Consider the following 23,330-nt stretch of genomic DNA (forward strand, 5'->3'; position numbering starts at 1 on the left):
GAATTAAAGAGAACATTGACAATAGGCCTTCACTCTTCTAGAAAGACATCATTTGTTAGGTCCTTTTTCCATGGTTTAGAATAAAAGAGGCAATAATTTGAAATGTCTCCCTCATAATAGGCTCTACAGCAAATTCTACTTTAAAGGCTATCATTATACAACAGATTTTAAATTCTCCTGTGAAAGTTATACTAAATAATAGAATTGGCTAAACAGAGAAGTACCTGTGCAGCTGCTGACACTTGTGGCCTATGGAGAAAAAAGCAAATGTAAATTATAAACAATTCTGGCCAGGCATGATGGCTCATGCCCGTAACCTCAGCACTTTGGGAGGCAGAGGTGGGTGGATCCCCTGAGGTCAGGAGTTCAAGACCAGTCTGGCCAACATGGCAAAACCCTGTCTCTACTAAAAATACAAAAATTAGCCTGGCGTGGTGGCAGGTGCCTGTAATCTCAGCTACTCAAGAGGCTGAGGTGGAAGAATCACTTGAACCCAGGAGGCGGAGGTTGCAGTGAGCTGAGATCGCACTGCTGCATTCCACCCTTGGTGACAGAGCGAGACTCCCTCTCAAAAAGTAAATACAATAAAAATAAATATTCAGTTGTAGGGGATTAGTGAAAAGACCTGTTAGTCAAGGAAGTAGACTCTTCATCTAGCTCATTCTTTTATCTATTTAATTTTAGGTGGTTTGGCTTATGGGGACCCTGGGTAAGGAACATACTCCTAACTCTTGCTATTATCCACCCAATAATCATAATAGTCTCCCTGGTGCACTGTATTCTTTCAAAGGTTTTAAATGCTTCCATGCAGCCATCTCTAGAATGTCAAATGGTCTCTCTTCAACTGGAATAACGAAAACTGAAAGAAATGTGTGACCATGAGGGCACCGTAACCTATGAATGACATGCTGAGACCAGAAACCCAAAATGGTGGTAACTGAGAGTGGTGCTAAGGCCCTAAGTTCTGGTCACACTGTCACCTAAGTAAGAACCTGGCCAAAAGTGGGAAATTTTTTTTAAACAAAATTATGGGAGGCCATTATTTTGGACTGAGCTCATGCACTAGGCCCCAACAAACCAAACTAAAATGGAGTCACTCATGCTAAATGTGACATAATCAAACTAAGGCTTTAAAAAAACACATAAATGCTAAAACAGACCAGGTTTTGTTTTTCTCCTGTAAACAGGATGTTCCAGCATAAGGAGGTATCCTCTACTCAGTCCTTATTCTCTCCCTGCAAAACCCACTGTTCTACTGTTTCCTAGTGAGTTTCAAAACCATATAGGTACACTTATGACAGTGATAACATCAGTGACTAAGGTTTTGGTCAATCTCTCAAAATTGAGAAAATGACCAAAACAGGGGAATTGTTAAGGCAAACTAAGTATGGCCTAAGAAGGACTCTGTCCTTCTATATTTAAGTCCTTGTAGATGAACTGTAATGTAGCTTAATAGTCAAACAAAATTGAAAACCTAACCTAATAGCATACATCTGTAATAATAACTGAGTAGTGGCCAATCCCAGTGGCCATACTTCAACCACTCACAGCCTGCTGAATATTCAAACTGCGTTCAAAGAAGGCAAACACTGAGCTGTAACCAACCTCACTGTTTCTGTACCCTACTTCCGATTCCTGTACCTCCCTTTGCCTTTTTTTGTCTATAAATTTGTTCTGACCATGAGGCACCCTGGTAGTCTGTGAATCTGCTGCAATTCTGGGAGTTGCCTGATTCGCGAATTTTTCATTGCTCAATTAAACTCCTTTAAACTTAATTCGCCTGAAGTTTTCACCAACAGAGTAAGCTCTCAGTAATGAATGGGCTGAGTGTAAATTGGAGGGATTTGTTTGTCTTTCTCAAGAGTAGGAACTTCCGGAAGGAAGGGGCTGCTCTTCATTTACGTTTCCCTTCCACTCCCATCCCTTAATGCCTAACACACTGCCTGGCACATAGTACGGGACTCAGTAAATGCTCGTTCAATGGGTCAGTTCAGCTATGAAGTCTGTGTGTCAGTCCAGGTAAATAAGGGAGACAAGGATTTAGGACTAGGGCGAAAAGAGCCCGATCGGGAGAAGGACGCCAGGGGGAGCAATAACCTGCACTCTCCAGATATCGCGAGAGCTCCCGCGCTCGCCACGACGTTGAGTGTTCCGTTTTGGGCGGAAGCGCTGGACGAGAGGAGAAACTACTATAGGGACAAGGCCTCGCCCATGGAGTGGGGGTTGCTTCCGGGTCGCGCTCCCGGAAACAGGAAGTTGCCCATCCTCCTTGCCCGGCGGCAGCTGTCCGCGAGGCGGGAGGAGCCCGAGGGGGCGCGAGCCCCGCATGTGAGTGACTGGGGCCCGAGGCTGGGTGGGGGGAGGCCGCCCTGTGACAGCCTCGCCGCCGCGCCCGTCTCTGACATCCTCGCGCAGCCGCTCCTCGCCGCTGCTACCACCCTCTATCCCAGCGCTGATCCCTTTTCTGAGCCTCTCCAGTTTTGTAGACTGACAGCATCCCCTGGCAGCTCCCGCGGGGTCGACTCCCTTAAGACATCTGTCACTTTCCTTGACCACGCCGGGGAGAGCAAAACGAGGTCGACCTTGCTTGCACTTGCTTCTCAGGCATCACAGCAGTGTCCAAAACTTGAGCGTTGCTAATGAAGTCCAGATTTCTGCCCTTTTGACGGAATTTTTAAGAAATTAAGAGTAGATTCCCCACCCCCTTCTGAAAGATGTTTTTCTAATAATTTTTAGGGGGATTTTTTTTTTTTTCCTTCAAGCGTGTACTTGGTATGTGATAAACCTGGCATCTTGGATTTCAGAAAGAAATATGACTTGGTTTATTGACACCAGTAAAATAGTTGTTTGTAATCACCTCTTAGTAGAAGGAAATTTGCCTGCGTCATGTTTTGTAGTATTTTATGACTGTTAACTGTGCAGGCCACACTTTTTCTAGTCTCAGAGCCCTCATAGCCATAGTATTCGCAAATATGTTTCTTTTAAAGTATTTAGCCATCAATCACTTTATAACGGAGACTACTTCCAGATACTTAGTATTCTGGCTTTTCTGATTGCTCATTTGGTAGTTCCTGTGGTGGAATCTTCTATAGACGTCTCTCCCTTAACAAATTCGTTTATTTGAATTTGAGTTGTCAAAATTTCCCTCTAGGGAACAACATGCCTTTAAAATAAAAACTAATAAATCCAATTCTGCTACATTAAAGTGTTGACTAAAGGTTCAAATAGCCCAACTTGCGTACCAGAAAGAGGTCCTGTTTCTCTGTCAGACCTTTTCTGCCTTGGACTGAAGCATTTTTCAAGACCTGCTTTGAATACGTGTTCCTCGACAGCTACTCCACAAACCAAAAACAATGTCCAAATGCTAGATTGCTAACCTGCTAACGTTAAACCCTCATCACATTGATGCTACCTCTGCGTTTTTGTTTTTTTTTTTTGAGACGGAGTCTCGCACTGTCGCCCAGGCTGGAGTGAAGTGGCGACCTCGGCTCACTGCAAGCTCCGCCTCCCCGGTTCACCCCATTCTCCTGCCTCAGCCTCCCGACCTCTGCATTTTTAAAAAAGAATAAAAGAATAAAACGTGAATAAACCATGAACCATGAGTTACATTCAGTTAGTTCGGAATGATAACTTTAGGTCCTTTCTATAAATTTGTTCAACATTGATCTGATTCGACATCTGAGGTGAATTCCCATGTCTGTTCTTAGTTTTTTGTGTTTTCTCCATTTATCTCTGCTTTCAAGAAACACTATTTAGGGTGGGAGGTAGACAGGAAAATAGATGTAATACAAAGCCCTAGAGGTTCATAGGACAAAAACTGAGGTCAGCGTCTTAAAGAGTTCACTTATTGGACAAAGCACTGGAGATTAGGCTTTTTAGGCAGAGGAAATTGTGTATGCAAAAGCAAAAAGATATGAAACCATGTAACAGTGTAGAATGTGAAGAAGGATTGATGGGAAATGAAACTGAACAGGTAGGCAGTGACCAGATCATAAAGGGCCATGGTAAGTAATTTGGACTTTATCTTTAAAAAGAATCTCACTCCATCACCCAGGTTGGAGTGCAGTGGTGCGATTATGGTTCACTGCAGCCTTGAACTCCTGGGCTCAAGCTACCCTCCCACCTCTGCTTCCCGAGTAGCTGGGTCTGCAGGCGTGCACCACCACACTCGGCCAATTTTTATTTTTATTTTTTTTTGTAGAGTCAAAGTCTTGCTATGTTGCCCAGGCTGGTCTTGAACTCCTGGGCTCAAGCAGTCCTCCCATCTCAGCCTCCTGGTGTCAGGATTACAGGCATGAGCCACCATGCTTGACTTGGGACTTTATCTTAAAATAATTGTTATTAGGTATTTAATTTGTCTGGCTATTGGAACAAAGGTGTTACATCATTTTATAATTCTCTTAAAACATTGTGGGGTAGAAATAATTATCCCCATTTTATACATGAGAACTCTGAGGCTTAGAGAGGATAAGTAGTGTCTCCTGGCCACACACTAAGTGGTAAAATCTAGAATTTGCATCCAGCTTTTTCCAACTCCAGTATCTGTGTTCTTAGTCGCCATGCTAAACTGCTCCTGCAGAGGATGGGGAGTGTTGGAAGGTGCTTAGCATGAACCAATTTGTGTTTCAAAAAAATAAGTGTCCGAGTGTGGTGGCTCACGCCTCTAATGCCAACACTTTGGGAGGCTAAGGTGAGCGGATCACTTGAGGTCAGGAGTCTCACCAACATGGTGAAACCCAGTGTCTACCAAAAAAATACAAAATTTAGCTGGGTGTGGTGGCATGCGCCTGTACTCCCAGCTGCTCGGGAGGCTGAGGCACGAGAATCTCTTGAAGTCAGGAGACAGAGGTTACAGTGAGCTGAGATTGTGTAACTGCACTCCAACCTGAGCGAAGAGTGAGATCCTGTCTCGAAAAATAAAAATAAAGTAAAAAATAAAAAACTGGACAAGGTAGAGGATGGATTGGGGAAGAGGAGAACTGGAAGTATAGAAATTAACTACCCTTTGTGTTGGTCCCTAGGAAAGACGTTGAGGGCCTTAACTGTGCCGTTAATGTAGAGGTAGAGAGGAGGGGATGAATGTGAGAATTATATAGGAAGCTGAATCGAGAGGACTTAGTGATAGTTTCATTGGTGGGAATGAGGTAGGAGGAGAATAGTTTTTAAATTTGGAGGATTAGTGTTTCCATTAAGAAAAGGAGTGCAGTAGGAGAAATGGGTTAAAGGAGAAAAACAGTAAGTTCGGTTATTGACACATTACATATAGGGAGCTATGGGAAACTTGGATCATTGTGTCTGGTAGGCAGGTAAATAAATGGGTCTTGAACCCTGGAGAGAGTCGTAGGCTGGAGAAGAGATTTGGGAATCACTAATAGCTGGTGGTCAAAGCGTTGGAGGGAATAAGAAGGTCAAGGATAACTGTGGTGGATACCAGCACTTGGGAAGAGAACGAGAGAATTACGTTAAGGTTTGAGTACACTTGTGGGAGATAATGGGGTAGCAACAGCAGCTGCTGCAGAGAGTTCAGATAAGGTAATAACTGAAAAAAAGTCCTTCGATCTTGGCGTTTAGAAAGCCATTTGTGGCCTCAGTGAAAGCAATGTTGTTGGAGTGAGGAGGCAGAAATGACTTCAACAGGTTAATAATGGAAACCTGAGAAACAAGAAAGTGAGTGACTTTCTCCCCCAACCCCCAAAGGAACTTGCCTCTGAAGGGAGGGAGGGAGGGAAAGAGTACCAGAAACTTAGAAAGGAAGGATTATGGCATTTTTCTAATAGTAGAAACTGGAAAAGGTGAGGATGGAAGCAAGTAAAGGTAAGCTTAAAATGTGGAGACTTCTGCTTCAAATAGGTCAATGTCATAAAAGGCAAAAAAAAAAAAAAAATGCTGGGGACTTGTTCTGGATTTGAGTAGATTAAAGAGAGGCGCGGCAGCCAAATTCAATGTGTGGTCATTGGTTGGATCCTGGATTTTTAAATAGCTATGTGGTCTTTCTAAAAAATTTGGTAGTTAAAGAAATTTGACTATAGACTGAGTATTAGGTAATATTAAGAGAATTACTCATTTTAATGGGTATGGTAATAATGCCAATGGTTGTACGGAATAACGTCCTTATTCTTAGGAGATGCATGTTGAAATATTTAGAAATGATTTCATAATGTGTTGCAAGTAACTTTCAAGTAGTTCTGGTAAAAACAGAAAGAAAATATAGCCAAATGGAGATAACTGGTGAATCTAAGTGAAGGATGTCCAGATGTTCATTGTACTATTTTTGTACAAAAAGCTGTACATATTTAATGTGTACAACTTGATGAATTTGGACATAAGCATACCCTTGTGAAACCATCACCACAATCTGTGCCATCAACCTATCCATCAACCTCCAAGTTTCCTCCTGCCTTCTTATTTATTATTACTGTTAGCAATAAAAACACTTAACGTAAGACCTGCCTTCTTAGCATATTTTTAAATATACAATACAGTATTGTTAACTCTAGGCACTGTGCTGTATAGTAGGTCTCTAGGAGTTATTCATATTGTATAACTGAAACTTTGTATTCTTTGCCCAGTACCTCCCTGTTTCCCCCTGCCTGCAGCCTCCTGTAACCACCATTCTGTTCTTTGCTTCTATGAGTTTAGCTATTTTAGATTAATTGTACAAGTGGTATCATGTAGTATTTATCCTTCTGTGTCTGGCTTATTTCACTTAGCATAATGTCCTCCAGGTCTATCCATGTTGTTTCAAATATCTGGATTTCTTTCTTTTTTAAGGCTGAATAATATTCCATTGTATGTATATACGACATTTCTTTTTAAATTTTTTATTCTTTTGAGACAGAGTCTCACTCTGTTGCTCAGACTGGAGTGCCATGGTGTGATCTCTGCTCACTGCAACCTCCACCTCCCAGCTTCAAGCGATTCTCATGCCTCAGCTTCCCAAGTAGCTGGGATTACAGGCATGCGTCACCATGCCTGGCTAATTTTTGTATTTTTAGTAGAGACAGGGTTTCGCTATGTTATGTTGGCCAGGCTGATCTCGAACTCCTGGCCCCAAGTGATCCACCCGCCTCAGCCTCCCAAAGTATTGGGATTACAAGTGTGAGCCACTGTGCTCTGCCTGTACCTTGATTGTAAATTTTAAGCATTTATTATAGTTTTAAGTTACTATTTTAAATCATATTAATCATTTTAATGTTTTATCAGTTATTTTTCCTTTTAATTGATGTTTGTTTCTTCGTAGTGGTTCTTATTATAATCTAAGGAGCACTTTTTCTTTTTTTTCAATTGTACTTTAAGTTCTAGGGTACATGCGCACAACGTGCAGGTTTGTTATGTATGTATACATGTGCCATGTTGGTGTGCTGCACCCATTAATTAGTCATTTACATTAGGTATATATCTCCTAATGCTATCCCTCCCGCCTTCCCCCCACCCCCCTACAGGCCCCGGTGTGTGATGTTCCCCACCCTGTGTCCAAGTGTTCTCATTGTTCAGTTCCCACCTATGAGTGAGAACACCTGGTGTTTGGTTTTCTGTCCTTGTGATAGTTTGCTCAGAATGATGGTTTCCAGCTTCATCCATGTCCCTACAAAGGACATGAGCTCATCCTTTTTTATGGCTGCATAGTATTCCATGGTGTATATGTGCCACATTTTCTTAATCCAGTCTATCATCAATGGACATTTGGGTTGGTTCCAAGTCTTTGCTATTGTGAATAGTGCTGCAATAAACATACATGTGCATGTGTCTTTATAGCAGCATGATTTATAATCCTTTGGGTATATACCCAGTAATGGGATGGCTGTGTCAAATGGTATTTCTAGTTCTAGATCCTTGAGGAATCGCCACACTGTCTTCCACAATGGTTGAAGGAGCACTTTTTCTTTACTAGAACATATCTTAAATTAATGGGAATCACTGGATAAAATAGAATGGAATATATTCATAACACTAAAGAATGGATACCATACTACATGGGTAGTGTAATATTAAAGAGCCAAGTAGGGAAAAAAGAAAATTTAATTTACTCTGAATATAGCTCCTAGTGTTGAAGATTGGACATATCTTGATGGACTTTTGAAACTTTCTTTTGAACCGTACTGTTTCCCCTTTTGTGCTTTAACTAGATGAATCAGTTTTCTATCTTAGAGTTGCCTCGCTGGCATAGCTTTTCAGAAAACAGAGACTCCAGGGTAATGACATATGAGTGTTCAGAACTTACTTATCTCTATAGAGGAATTAGTTGTCTGTTACACAGGGCAAAAGAGAAGTTTACATTTCTCTTAACTTGCTTTCTGCTTTAAACAAACATTTGTATTGGTAAGTTCTATCCGAGTTTTTCTGTCATATATGCCTCTACCCTGTTTCTTCATAGACAGAGACCCAGAAGGAATTGTGGAGAACATCTCATCAGAGCTCTCACTCGTCTTCTCCTATTTCTGAAGTACTCCAGAAGTGAAACAACTCTCGGGCTTACGTCCCACAGGCCTCTCTTGAAAGCAAGGTTTCTCAACCTCGTTTTGAGGAGGGGTGGGAGGAGGCTGTCCTGTGCATTGCAGGATGTTTAGTCTTTGTCCACCAGATGCTAATAGTACTCCTCCAGTTTGTTGATTTTTATTTTTTTTATGATTTTTTTTTTAAACCTGGAGCCTTCCTATGTTGCCCAGGCTGGAGTGCAGTTGCTGTTCACAGGCGTGATCATAACTCACTGCAGCCTCTAACTGCTGGCCTCAGGTGATCCTCCTGCCTCAGCCCCCTGAGTAGCTGGGACTATAGATATGTGCTGCTGTGCCCAACTCCTGTCCAGTTTTGATAATCAAAAATGTCTTCAGACATTGCCAAATGTCCCCTTTGGAGCAGAATTACCCTGAGAACTATTATTCTAAAGTAGTGTCCTCTAGTGATCCTGCCTGTGCCCTTGCAGGTCTATGCCAGTGTTAGAATCAGGCTAACTCGTCAGAATTTCCCCCGTGGCAAAGCTCACTTCAACCAGAATTGGAATTACTTTCTGCAGGTAAATGGATTGCCATCAAGCCTCAGCTGATTTCACTCAATCCTCTCATGCTTGACGCATAGCAATGACCTTGTGTTTGATTTTTTTTTTGGGGGGGGGTGGGGATGGAGTCTCGCTGTGTCACCCAGGCTGGAGTGCAGTGGTGCGATCTCGGCTCACTGCAAGTTCTATCTCCTGGGTTCACTGCATTCTCCTGCCTCAGCCTCCTGAGTAGCTGGGATTACAGGCGCCCGCCACCATGCCCGGCTAATTTTTTGTATTTTTAGTAAAGACAGGGTTTCAGTGTGTTAGCCAGGATGGTCTTGATCTCCTGACCTCATGATCTGCCCGCCTCAGCCTCCCAAAGTGCTGGGATTACAGGTGTGAGCCACCACGCCTGGCCTTGATTTTTTTTTTTTTTTTTTTTAAGGGATGAGATTTTTTGTTGTTGTTTAATTACCATCGTATCCAACCAAATCCCAATAGTGTCCCTCTAGCAAGACAGTAAAAAATGTCTCCGGGCATCCCTGGGGACAGAATCTTTTCCAGTTTAGGACTACTGATATAACCAAAGCCAGAAAGAGGGCTTATCATCAAAATCCACAGTTGTTCTTAGAAACGTTGTCAAGTTGCCATTAACTACCTTTCTGATAATTTGAGAAATGTGTCACAATCTCTGGAAAGAAGGATGCACGGCTTGCAAAAATATACTCAGTGTTGTAATATCATTCTAACTTGAATTACCCAACAAGAAAAGAAACCTTTTTTTTTTTTTTTCTTGTGATACAAACTGGGAGTTTAATAAGAATTTTAGGCCGGGTGCGGTGGCTCAAGCCTGTAATCTCAGCACTTTGGGAGGCCGAGGCGGGCAGATCACGAGGTCAGGAGATCGAGACCATCCTGGCTAACACGGTGAAATCCCGTCTCTACTAAAAATACAAAAAACTAGCCGGGCGTGGTGGCGGGTGCCTGTAGTCCCAGCTACTGGGGAGGCTGAGGCAGGAGAATGGTGTGAACCCAGGAGGCAGAGCTTGCAGTGAGCTGAGGTCCGGCTACTGCACTCCAGCCTGGGCAACAGAGCGAGACTCCATCTCAAAAAAAAAAAAAAAAAAAAAAAGATTTTTATGTATATGGAAAGGGCTTACAGGCCAGGCGCAGTAGCTCATGCCTGTAATCCCAGCACTTTGGGAGGCCAAGGTGAGTGGATCACTTTAGGCCAGGAGTTTGAGAGCAGCCTAGCCAATATGGTGAAACCCTGTCTCTCCAAAAAAGACAAAAATTAGCTAGGTATGGTGGCATGTGCCATTTTGTATTGTCTTGCTAGAGGGATACTGTTGGCATTTGGTTGGATATGATAGTAATTAAACAACAAAAAATATCATCCCTTTAATCCCAGCCTGTAATTCCAGCTGCTTAGGAGGTTGGGGCATGAGAATCACTTGAACCCAGGAGGCGGAGCTTGCAGTGAGCCGAGATTGCACCACTGCACTCCAACCTGGGCAACACAGTCTCAAAAAAAAAAAAAAAAAAAAAAAAAAGACGTGAGGGGGCTTACAAAGGTTGCAAAACAGCCATCAAAAATGATGATGATTAACCCTGTTTTCCTCACCTGTACTTCAGTCCGCTTCAGGATTCTCCTACCGGCACACCAATGTGATGTTCTCTTCTGCCTGAGGGATACCTGCATGTGACCCCACCTCCCAACATGCACACTAGTTTTTCACTGGAATTTTTTTTCTAGAAGTCCTTTCTAGATCCTTTCCATTCTGGTCCTCTACTGAGTTTTAATGGGTTTTGACTGGGTATTGTTAGATAATGAATTGTAATGTATTTAAATGAATATTATTCCTGCTTGCTTTCATAGAATGTCTTTGTTAATTTAAACAGGAAAATGGCATCTCAGAATCACTAATCACAAAACCAAGATGTGAAAAATATTATAATGATAAGTTATCACTTTGCTTTATTTGCAGGAATCATTGTAGTCAATCATTTTCCAGTTCTCAGCCGCTCGGTTGTGATCAAGAGACACATGGTTTCCGAACTGCCAGCTCAGAATAGGAAAATACTTGGTAAGGGAGGCAGCATGCACCAACCCTGAATTCAGGACACTTGGGTTCATATCCTGGCAAGTTATGAAACCTTTCCGAGCCTTGAACATGTATGAAATGGAATCGATCACAGCTACCTTATGGGATCACAGTGGTTTCACTGAGATAATGTTTCTAGAGTGTTTAGCAAAGCACCTGGCATATAGGGTGGGAATAGGAATAGGAATGCAATTGAACATGAATCTTTAGTTTCTAATGAATTGAATTTTTCTCCTTCCTGAAGTGTTCATAGATTCTTAGAATTTTAGAGTGAGACTCTAAAATTTGTGATCCAATCCTCTTATTTTTTGGATGCAGAAATAGACCAAGTAATTTAACTGAAATCATCTCACTAGCAATTGGCAAAGCTTGTCTCCAAGTTCAGTGCTGTTTCATTTTTCCAGCTGTAATATTTGAATACAACTCTATGGAGAACCAAAAAGTCATTGGCATGGCAAATCATGCCTTGCTTCTTCCCTGTAGTGCCATGGTCATGCATTGCTGTACATCTCTGACTCATTTTGTGCCCAATGATGTTCCTTAGAAGTGACCATGAGAATTTTGTGATTACAAAATTGATGCAGGAAAAGTTTGAGAAATGTGAAAATCACAAAGAAATTAAAAATCAGCGGTGATCTCATTTTCCAGAGATCGTCTACTCCTGACTTATTTTTAATTGGAAATGCTGCATCTTAATTTCTGGGGGTTTTTTGGTGTTATTGTTAGTATGGCTCTTAATGCTTTCTAATCCATCCTCCTGGCTGCTAATCAAAAATGGCTTAGTGAAAAGAATGTGAGGTCCAGATGAGGCTCAGGTGACACTGACTGGGTGGTCTCAGATAAGTCACTTCCCATCTGGAAATCTACTTTATATCTCTATAGATTTGCCTGTTCCTTGCAGGTTTGTTAAAAAGGTATTAAGAAAAAAAAGACGTGTCTATTCCTGACTTCTCATCTAAATGCAACTATATAATCTGTAGTTTTTTGTGACTGTCTTCTTTCACCTAGCACAGTGTTTTCAAGGTTCATCCATATTGTATCATATATCAGTACTGCATTCATTTTTATCGTCCAGTGATTTTGCATTATATGGATCTACCACATTGTGATTATCCTTTCATCAGTTCATGGACATTTGGATTGCTTCCATTTGGGGGCTGTTATGAATAGTGTTATTCACGTTTGTGCACAAGTTTTTGTGTGGACATATGTTTTCAGTTCTCTTAGGTACATACCTAGGGGTGGAACTGCTGGGTCATATGGTAACTGTGCCTAACTTTTTGTGGAACTGCCAGACTGTTTTCCATAGTGGCTGTACCATTTTATGTTCCTACTGGCAGTCTACAAGAGTTTCAATTCCTCCATGTCCTTACCAACACTTTTTGTCTGACTTCTTGATTGTAGCTATCCCAGTGGATGTGAAATGGTATCTCATTGTGATTTTGATCTGCATTTCTCTGATGGTTAATAATGTTGAGTATCTTTTTGTGTGTTTATTGGTCATTTGTATATCTTTTTTTGAGATGGAGTCTCACTCTGTCACCCAGGCTGGAGTGCAGTGGTATAATCTCGGCTTATTGCAACCTCTGCCTCCCAGATTCAAGTGATTCTTCTGCCTTAGCCTCCAAAGTAGCTGGGATTACAGGTGCCCGCCACCACACCCAGCTAATTTTTGTGTTTTTAGTAGAGACAGGGTTTCACCATGTTGACCAGGCTGGTCTCGAACTCCTGACCTCAAGTGATCCTGCCACTTTGGCCTCCCAAAGCGCTGGGATTACACATGTGAGCCACTGCGCCCAGCCCATTTCTATATCTTTTCTGGAGAAATGGCTATTCAAATCCTTTGTCTATTTTTTTATTTGGTTGTCTTTTTATTACTGATTTGTAATAATTCTTGATGTATTCTATATAGACCACCCCCTTATCAGATACATAATTTGCAAAATTTTTCTCCCATTCTGTGGGTTGTCATTTTACTTTCTTGATGGTATTGAGACACAGAATTTTTAAAGTTTTTCCCCTTCCCTTGTCTTCTACAAAAAGTTTTTAATTTTGATGAAGTCCAATTTATTTTTTTTGTTGCTTGTTCTTTTGGTGTCATATCTAAGAAACCATTGCTGAATCCCAGAATCATGAAGCCTCCCTCCCTGTGTTTTCTTTGAAGTTTTATCGTTTTAGCTTATAAATTTAGGTAGTTGATCCATTTTGAGTTAATTTTTATGTATAGTATAAAGAAAGGGCTGGGCATGGTGGCTCACACCTGTAATCCCAGCACTTTGGGAGGCTGAGGTGGGTGGATTGCCTGAGGTCAGGAGTTCGAGACCAGCCTGGCCAACATGGTGAAACCCCTTCTCTACTAAAAATACAAAAAAATTTGCCAGGCGTGGTGGCGGGTACCTGTAATCCCAGCTACTTGGGAGGCTGAGGCAGGAGAATCACTTGAACCTGGGAGGCAGAAGTGGCAGTGAGCAAAGATTGCGTCACTGAACTCCAGCCTGGGTGACCAGAGCAAGACTCTGTCTCAAAAAAAAAAAAGAAAAGAAAAGAAAGGTCTAACTTCATTTTTTCATGTGTGGATATCCAGTGGTCCTAGCATCATGTATTGAAAATAATACATTAAAAAATATATAGCTGTCCCTTGGTATATGTGGGGTATTTGTTCCAGGATCTCCACATACACCAAATCCTTGCATATTCAAGTTTCACAATCAATTCTGCAGAACCTGTTTATACAAAAAGTCATCTCTCTGTATATGTATATGCAGTTTTTGCATCCTGAAAATAGTGTATTTTCAATCCTGGGTTGGTAGGAAAAAACAGCTTTTAAGTGTACCCACATAGTTCAAACCCATGTTGTTGAAGTCTCAACTGTAGTTTCTACTGGCTTTTTATCTGAATGTGGGGGGTATAGTGTGGTGGGCTCTTCTCTCATTCCCTCAGTTCCTCAAAGTCTAGATTGCATGCCTTTTAATCCACCATTAGAAGTCTTCTGATTTAATTGGTCTGAGTTGATGCCCAGATATGAGCATTTATGAAATGCTTTCTAGGTGATTCTCATGTGCAAGCCAGGTTAAGACCTAATGAACTAAACACTTAATAGTCATAAAGAGGACCAGAAAGGAGTGATTGGGAGGCACACTGCTGGAAGAGGAGATGTGCTGGTGTGTGCTGGGTTGTGTTGTAACAACGTGACTATGTCCTCCACCCTACAGGTGGCAGCATCTCCTTACTGAGAGAATACACATGTACTATGCCAGTACTTTTTGAGGCTAGAAGCACTGTAGGAATGAAGTATGTAATATAAAAGGACCCTCTGTATTAAAAATAAATAAATACATAAAGCCCAGTAGAAGAGAGCACAAACCCAAAGAAGCACTCTTCTTCCTCCTGTAAATGAAGAAAAATATTATTGTTCTGTAACATAAACACTTTTTAAAATAGCTATTTAATTATTTTATCTTATTGTATTTCTCCAGAGATGGGATCTCGTTCTGTCTCCCAGGCTGGAGTGCAGTAGTATGATCATAGCTCACTGCAGCCTCAAACTCCTAGTCTCAAGCAATCCTCCCACCCCAGCCTCCCAAGTAGCTGGGACTACAGGTGTGTGCCACCAGGCAAAGCTGATTTTTGAAATTTGTTTTTCTTTTCTTTTTCTTTCTTTCTTTTTTTTTTTTTGAGATGGAGTTTCGCTCTTGTTGCCCACACTGGAGTGCAATGGCGTGATCTCGGCTCACCGCAACCTCCACCTCCCGAGTTCAAGAGATTCTCCTGCCTCAGCCTCCCGAGTAGCTGGGATTACAGGCACCCGCTACCACACCCAGCTAATTTAGTATTTTTAGTAGAGACAGGGTTTCTCCATGTTAGTCAGGCTGGTCTTAAACTCCTGACCTCAGGTGATCCACCTGCCTCGGCCTCCCAAAGTGCTGGGATTATAGGCATGAGCCACCGCGCCTGGCCTCTTTTCTTTTTTTGTAGAGGCGAAGTCTCATTATATTGCCCAGGCTGGTCTTAAACTTCAGGTCTCAAACGATCCTCCTGCCCTGGCCTCCCAAAGTGCTGGGATTACAGACATGAGCTATTGCGCCCAGCCTTGGAACTATTTAATTTCATTTTACAAATGATACAGAGAGAACTCTACTTTGCCCCATTAGTTTTTACCTTTTGTTCTCTGGACATGATGAAACAATCTGGCTTTAAAATAACTATAAGAACACAAATTGAATTTTTAAATTAGTTAAAAATCTTAAGTCTTTTAAGTATATAAAATACAAATAAAATATGCCCTTTATTTTCTAAAATTGTATTTGTAGAAAAGCATGAGGACTCTGTTTGCTCTAGAAGAAATTTAAAAAAAAAAAGTAGAAAGAAAAGTGTGAGGACTGCAAGCCGCATGCCATGGTTTTTGTGTTGTCTGAAATCTTTGCTCTGCAGTCACCTTCAGTAATCTTCAGTGATCAGTTCTTCCTCTTGTGTTGCTAAAAGTCTGTCTGGTATAATTGGAAAGAAATAATTGATAACAACACTATGCATAATCCATTTTTTTTATTTTAGGAAATCACCAGTAGCAGATCTCCCATCATTGGTGTCAGAAATCTTTTTTGGATGTCGTTAGTGCTTCAGAGTCCCATTAGGATATATTGTGCTCTAGACCAGTGCTCCTCAGTGTTTGGGAACTAGTGCAGGTCTGTAAACTGTTCCTGGCCCACAGTTAACTAGTATTTTAAAACTTGTTTGGCAATTTGACATTGTCTCTACGTATTCATTGTGTTTTATAAAAGTATTGGTCTGTAGAGGATTGCAGAAAACACAAAACAGGTCCTTCTCTACAGATGGTCAAGTAGCTTTGAAGAGGAAGTACCTAAATAAACCACCTTTCTTTTTACATTTATTTTCTCTCCGTCTCTCTCAGGGATTTTATATTGAAAGACATGGATCTTGCTGCCAACGAGGTCAGCATTTATGACAAACTTTCAGAGACTGTTGATTTGGTGAGACAGACAGGCCATCAGTGTGGCATGTCAGAGAAGGCAATTGAAAAATTTATCAGACAACTGCTGGAAAAGAATGAACCTCAGAGGCCCCCCCCACAACATCCTCTCCTTATAGTTGTGTATAAGGTAAAATGTTTCCTGAGTTGGTAATTGCTTCAACAGAGCACAAACTCTTCAACATTCTTCACAAATGCTATTGTTGACTGATCCCACCACTGAGCCTTGGTTTTTCTGTGAATGAATTAGCCTTTGCTCTTGTTACTGTGTGTTACTAGGAAATTTGACTGTGTTGTTAAAGGTCCTAGATGAAAGCTGCATATTTATAGTTAAATTATATTTGCATATTATTATTATTTATTTTATTATTATTATTGTTTGTTTGTTTGTTGTGTGTGCGTGTGGTTTTTTTTGAGACAGAGTCTCACTCTTGATGCCTAGGCTGGAGTGCAATGGCGCGATCTCGGCTCGCCGCAACCTCTACCTCCTGGGTTCAAGTGATTCTCCTGCCTCAGCCTCCCCAGTAGCTGGGATTACAGGCATGCACCACCACACTGGGCTAATTTTGTATTTTTAGTAGAGACAGAGTTTCTCCATGGTGGTCAGTCTGGTCTTGAACTCCTGACCTCAGGTGATCCACCTGCCTCAGCCTCCCAAAGTGCTTGGATTACAGGCATGAACCACCACACCTGTCCTCGTTGTGTTTTTTTTTTTTTTTCTTTTTTAAGACCGAATCTCGCTCTGTTGCCAAGGCTGAAGTGCAGTGGCATGATCTCAGCTCACTGCAACCTCCGCCTCCCAGGTTCAAAATTTAGTAGAGACAGGGTTTCTCCATGTTGGTCAGGCTGGTCCTGAACTCCCGATCTCAAGTGATCTGCCTGCTTCAGCTTCCCAAGGTGCTAGGATTACAGGCCTGAGCCATTGCGCCTGGCCAAATTTTTATTTTTCTAGTCAAGGTCACACTCTGTTGCCCAGGCTGGAGTGCCATGGTGCCATCATGGCTCACTGCAGCCTCAAACTCCCAGACTCAGGTGATCCTCCCATCTCAGCCTCCCAAGTACCTGGGATCACAGGCATGCGCCACCACACCTGGCTAATTTTTCTATTTTTTGTAGAGGTGGGGTTTTTCCATGTTTCCCAGACTGGTCTCAAACTCCTGGACTCAAGTGATCTGCCCGCCTCAGTCTCCCAAAGTGCTAGGGTAACAGGCGTGAGCCACTGCACCCAGCCTTTATGTATATATTTATTAGTTTTTTGAGATAGAGTTTCACTCTTGTTGCCCAGGCTAGAGTGCAATGGCATGATCTTGGCCCACTGCAACCTCTGCCTCCCAGGTTCAAGCAATTGCCCTGCCTCAGCCTCCCGAGTAGCGGGGATTACAGGCATGCGCAACCATGCCTGGCTGATTTTGTATTTTTAGTAGAGATGGGAGTTTCACTATGTTGGTCAGGCTGGTCTCGAACTCCTGACCTCAGGTGATCCACCCACCTCAGCCTCCCGAAGTGCTAGGATTACAGGCATGAGCCACTGTGCCCGGCCTAATATTTGTATTTTTAGTAGAGGTGGGGTTTCACCATGTTGGCCAAGCTGGTCTCAAACTCCTGACCTCAGGTGGTCCACCCGCCTTGGCCTCCCAAAGTACTGGGATTACAGGTGTGAGCCACTGCGCCCAGCCCCTTTGTGCTTTTGTTGTTGTTGTTGTTGTTTTTGAGATGGAGTCTTGCTCTGTCACCCCGGCTGGAGTGCAGTGGTGTGATCTTGGCTCACTGCAAGCTTTGCCTCCCAGGTTCAAGTGATTCTCCTGCCTCAGCCTCCCAAGTAGGTGGGACTACGCCCACCACCACACCTGGCTAATTTTTTGTATTTTTAGTAGAGACGGGGTTTCACTGTGTTAGCCAGGATGGTCTTGATCTCCTGACCTCGTGATCCACCTGCCTCAGCCTCCCAAAGTGCTGGGATTACTGGTGTGAGCCACTGCGCCCAGCCCCCTTTGTGTATTTTTAAATGGTGGATTTAAAAATACACTGATTATATGGTAGCAGCTTGGTGAGCCTTGCAGTCTCCATAGTTCTCAAATTCTAAATTCTTCCAGAAGTAAACATAAGTGATTTGTTTATGAAAATGGGTTGGTTCTTAAGGCACATTGGAAATAGCAGAAGAGGCCTATTTTGTTTTGTTTTGTTTTTCTTGGTATTAAGGTATTTGTTTGCTGGGATGATTATTAATGCCTTTTCTACCTTTCCTTGTAGGTTCTCGCAACCTTGGGATTAATCTTGCTCACTGCCTACTTTGTGATTCAACCTTTCAGCCCATTAGCACCTGAGCCAGTGCTTTCTGGAGCTCACACCTGGCGCTCACTCATCCATCACATTAGACTGATGTCCTTGCCCATTACGAAGAAGTACATGTCAGAAAACAAGGGAGTTCCTCTGCATGGGGGTGATGAAGACAGACCCTTTCCAGGTAAAATGCAACATTTACTGCTTATTAGATACAGTTTTCTTGACAGTATGTGATAGGAAAGGAAGTAACATTTATTGATACCTAATGAGAGGCACCCTTCCTATATTGTCTCCTTTAATTCAGTCTCCACTAAAACTCTGTGAGATGGGGTTTATTATCCCCATTTTACAGATTAAGAAACCAAGACTCAGAGAGATTAAGAAACTTGCTAGAGGAACATCTGGTAGAGCCAAATTCACACCCCCAAATGCCAGAACACACATGATGGGGATGAATATGTTGCCCATAAAAAGGATTTGATTGTATCTCATCCTTTTCTCTCCTGTGATTCCTGTCCATAATGCATATTTAGTACATAGGTATTGGTTTATTGAAAGCAACTGAGTTCAGCTTGCTTCTAAAGGTCCTCTAACAGTCCTTGGCCTATTGGGCTAGGTTTTTGCCTAAGTATATCCCACTCTTTCAGTTTAGTCCTTCTGTCTGTCACAGCTCATTTAATTTAGTGCTCAAAAGTGTATCAATTTTGCCAGTAAATAGAATTTTAAAAACACATAAATTTAGTAACAGTGCATCAGTGGCGTAAGAATTCATAGTTTGACAGACTATTTGAGGGGTTTCCTTTTGAGAATAGTGTAACATGTAATACGAGTCGAAATTTACTTTTTCGGGCTGGATGCGGTGGTTTACAACTATGATCCTAGCAATTTGGGAAGCTAAGGCAAAAGGATTGAGTGAGTCCAGGAGTTTAAGACCAACCTGGGCAACATAGCGAGACCCTGCCTCCAATTGTGTGTGTATGTGTGTGTGTGTGTGTGTGTGTGTGTGTGTGTGAAAAGAAATTTACTTTTTGAGAAAGGGGGATATTATTTTGGGTTTTTTTTTTTTTTTTTTTTTTTTTGACCAAGTCTCGCTCTGTCACCCAGGCTAGAGTGTAGTGGTGTGATCTCAGCTCACTGCAAGCTCCGCCTCCCGGATTCACGCCATTCTCCTGCCTCAGCCTCCCAAATAGCTGGCACTACAGGCGCCCACCACCACGCCCGGCTAATTTTTTTGTATTTTTAATAGAGACAGTGTTTCACCGTGTTAGCCAGGATGGTCTTGATCTCCTGACCTCGTGATCTGCCTGTCTTGGCCTACCAAAGTGCTGGGATTATAGGCATGAGCCACCGCGCCCGGCCTATTTTGGGATTTTTTTGGTGATGTTTATCTTATTTGGCAATGTAGAATAATATGTATATTAATATCACAAATGGATTATAGAATTTATTGTGTAACCATGTTCTGAAACTTTTAGAATGTGTCATAACTTTTAGGAAAAATGCTTTCAGAAAAAATGTATTTAAGCTTTATAATCATAATGTCATTCTTTAAGACCTAATCAGTCATAAAAATCATCCCTTGGATTGGGTCTCCATTGAAAGCTATTTTTGTACACTTGAGGAAGTCATGGAAAGGTTTCCAAAATTGTATCAAACTCAGAGGAAGGGAACATTGTAAGACAAGAACTCTACCTCATGAGTTTTTGTTTTTTTAAAAATCAACAGCTCAGATATTTCATTTGAAAATTCCAGATATAACTTCCTTGAATTTATTGGGAAGGTTGTTTTTGAAATGTCATCAACAGAGCTGAAAAAAAAAAAATGCAGTCTCAAACTCCTATCAGAACGGTTCAGAGCATTTGGAGGAAACAGCGAGAGAAACTTGTCAGTTGGGCCAGTCTGTGCCTCTTCCTCAGACATACCAGTCTCCTTTCCTGACTGTCTTCCCCCGACAACCTCCCTAACGGCAACTCCTGATGAGTTTTCCCGATCTGGTTGATGGCATTATCTTCTTCCCTGGTCCTGTGAAGTACATCTCCATACACGGTTGAATTGAGAAATGGGGCATCGTCAATGAACACTGCTTGCTCCTTCTCTAAATCATAGTTTAAACATTCCAGAAACATTAGTGTCTTGTCAACAAGCTGGATGATTTGGACCACTTCAAATCAATATTTTGCCTTGCAGATGGAAATAAAACAAGTCCTTGGAGCTCAGTTGCAGAGAGAGCGAGTGAGCGTTGGAAGGGTGTGGCTTTAGCTCTTTAATGTTGTTGATTCTATTAAAGTGCTGTTTTTACTTGTAAATGTGGACGTGGAAGCACCATATTTTCCTATGTATGATAATTCTGGGAAGTTGTAGACATGTGAAACTAACAGCATTTTGCATAGCATTTGGAAGAAAAGTTAAAAATGCATAATTATATGAAGGGTCAACAGAAACACATGAGGGAGAATTAAGTGCAACTTAATCTGGGCCTGTAAGAGGGCAGGAAAAGTAAAAATAGATCATTTTTAATGTCCTGGTGTTAGAAAACAACTACCTTCAAGTTAGGATTACTTAGCTGTACTTTTAAAGTAAATGCAAGGGGAGAATGGTGTGGCAGATTCCCCAAAGGAAACCCCATATGGTTTCCTGAAGTGCTGGCCTGTCTCACCCTCCCAGGGTCATCTGGTGCTCCTTGCAGTGGCACCTCAGGAATGATGGAGGGCAGCTGCAGCCTTGGTGATATATAAGAGGCACCACCACCAGTGACTAGAAGTTTCCCCCGACCCCACCCAGGGAACAAAAAGGTGACAGAAGTGGGGTTCTTTTTCTAGATTTCAGCCTTAGATAGGAAATCCTGCCCCTAAATGCTCTCAATAAGAAGAATGAAGTGACTTCGTAGCGAGTCATGGAAACATCCCACTCTGCAGCAAAAAATAAGTGAATAAACTGATACTTGTGGCCGGGCGCGGTGGCTCACGCCTGTAATCCCAGCACTTTGGGAGGCCGAGGCGGGCGGATCACAAGGTCAGGAGATCGAGACCACGGTGAAACCCCGTCTCTACTAAAAATACAAAAAATGAGCCGGGCGCAGTGGCGGGCGCCTGTAGTCCCAGCTACTCGGGAGGCTGGGGCAGGAGAATGGCGTGAACCCAGGAGGCGGAGCTTGCAGTGAGCCAGGATCGCGCCACTGCACTCCAGCTTGGGCGACAGAGCAAGACTCCGTCTCAAAAAAAAAAAAAAAAAAAAAAAACTGATACTTGTTTATTACTTACCAGATGCCAGACCCTGTTCAGGGGACTTTCCATATATCAGCTTATTTAATCTTGACAACATCCCTATAGGGTAGCTTCAGGTTTTATGCCCATTTTACAGATGAGGACACTGAGGCACAGTACGGTTAGGTCACTTGCTCAAGGTCCCAAGTCTAGTCATGGAGCCATGATTTGAACCCAGGCAGCCAGTCTTCAGAGTCTGAGCCCTTCACCTCTGATGTGAGTAGTCTGTAGCCATGCGGTAGACCTGAAGAGTCTAGCTTTAAGTCTGATGTTGGAGTTCTACACTCTCTCTCTCTCTCTCAGATCATCAGTTACTTTCTCTTAACTCCCTAGTCCCTGAAGAGACAATGTTCTTTCTGGCTGTTCCAAAGATAAGTGGTCTTTCAAGCTATGGACCCTTTAGAATTTTCCTGACCTGGTCTTGTCTTAGACATTCAGTCCAGCTCATCCTCCTAGTCTGCACCCTTATGGATAATATTTGACTGACTTAATCCTTCCTCTTACCCAGAGTTTTCTCTTTACATTCACATTCTTAGTTTTTTTCTCCCCTCCTGGACTCATATCTTTATAGTCCCTTTACTCCTGCCAACCATCCCCTTGGTTTTTACCATTTCCATGGAATCATTGAGTCTTAAAGCTGAAAAAGAATTTTAGATTTAATCTGGTACATACCCCATTTTATAAAAGAGGTAACTGAGGCCAGGAGGGGTAAAAGAGCTTGCTTACCCAGCTAAAAGTGACAAAATCACACTTGAACCCTAGTTTCTTAACCCCCTCTAGCATTCTGTCCAAGATACCACACTTACTGCCTGCCATCTCTGCCCTCAGTCAAGCCAAGCACCAGCATGTTCGGCCAATTATTTTGTTTACTTTGGTCATTTTCTGGCCAATTTAAAAATAACACATTCATTTTTACTGAGGAAGCCTGGGATAGTTCTCACATACAGTGAAAAGGCACACATTTGGAACTTGATGCATCCAGTGACCTTCAAAGGAAGGATGAAGTAGATCCAGCAACATCAAGAAGTTTTGGAAATAACAGATCATTTATTGGCCTCAAACTAAGAACCTAGTGAGACTTAGAGAGTCCAGACCTGTGCTCAAAGATGAACTGCTTAGACCTCAAGGAAAACCTTACTCTTTTGTTTGCAAAATAAGCTTACCTTCTGTGATAATAATGGCTCTGTCAAGCACTTTCTGTATACCAGGTACTGTGCCGTGTACTTTATATGTATTTCTCAGTCTTCATAGCAGTCACATAAGGTAGATACTGTTTTTATGTTCATTTCAAAGATGAGGAAACTAATGTGCAAGGGGATTGGCTGACTTATCTAAAGTCTTACATTTGTTTATTTATTTTTAATTTTTTCCTTTGCTGTATTTTTGATAATAAATTTTCACATTTAGAAACAAATTTTTGTACAAGTGAGAACTCATGAAAATAGACTCTGTCTATGGTTTGGAGTGGTTCAAATGCATTGCTTCCTGGAGGCAAGGCTGTTGGTGAAATGATTTCTTGGGCTCTTTCCCTCTCTGCAGTGTGTGAAAATGGCTCTGGGCATGGTGCCACACATGCAGGGACCTGGCAAAAGCCTCCTTCACTGTCAAGGCTTCACCCCTGCCTCATGCCCAGGGTGCTAGAAGAGGTGCTATGCAAAAACAAGCTTCCGGAGAACCGCCTGATTAAATACTGAGGACACACTAGTTAACGTCAT

At 42.1% G+C, this 23,330-nt stretch overlaps 1 protein-coding gene across 6 annotated transcripts in view; it reads left to right on the plus strand.

Annotated features, from left to right (window-relative positions):
• Window positions 1–2,148: 2,148 nt before the first annotated feature.
• C4H6orf89 (chromosome 4 C6orf89 homolog) overlaps window positions 2,149–23,330 on the plus strand; it is a 34,082-nt gene continuing 12,900 nt past the window's right edge. The window contains exons 1-6 of one of the 6 annotated variants that reach the window (XM_050787789.1): window positions 2,159–2,328; window positions 8,375–8,503; window positions 8,924–9,013; window positions 10,966–11,064; window positions 15,992–16,199; window positions 18,320–18,533. In XM_050787789.1, coding sequence (XP_050643746.1) covers window positions 16,011–16,199; window positions 18,320–18,533 — 403 coding nt within the window. In that variant the 5' untranslated portion in view covers window positions 2,159–2,328; window positions 8,375–8,503; window positions 8,924–9,013; window positions 10,966–11,064; window positions 15,992–16,010. Of the gene's footprint in view, window positions 2,329–8,374; window positions 8,504–8,639; window positions 9,014–10,965; window positions 11,065–15,633; window positions 15,765–15,991; window positions 16,200–18,319; window positions 18,534–23,330 lie in introns of those variants that run through there. The other 5 variants (XM_050787787.1, XM_050787785.1, XM_050787790.1 and 2 more) reach the window with 5 other exon arrangements.

The sequence above is a fragment of the Macaca thibetana genome, chromosome 4 (assembly GCF_024542745.1).
Source record: "Macaca thibetana thibetana isolate TM-01 chromosome 4, ASM2454274v1, whole genome shotgun sequence".
Lineage (NCBI taxonomy): Eukaryota > Metazoa > Chordata > Mammalia > Primates > Cercopithecidae > Macaca > Macaca thibetana.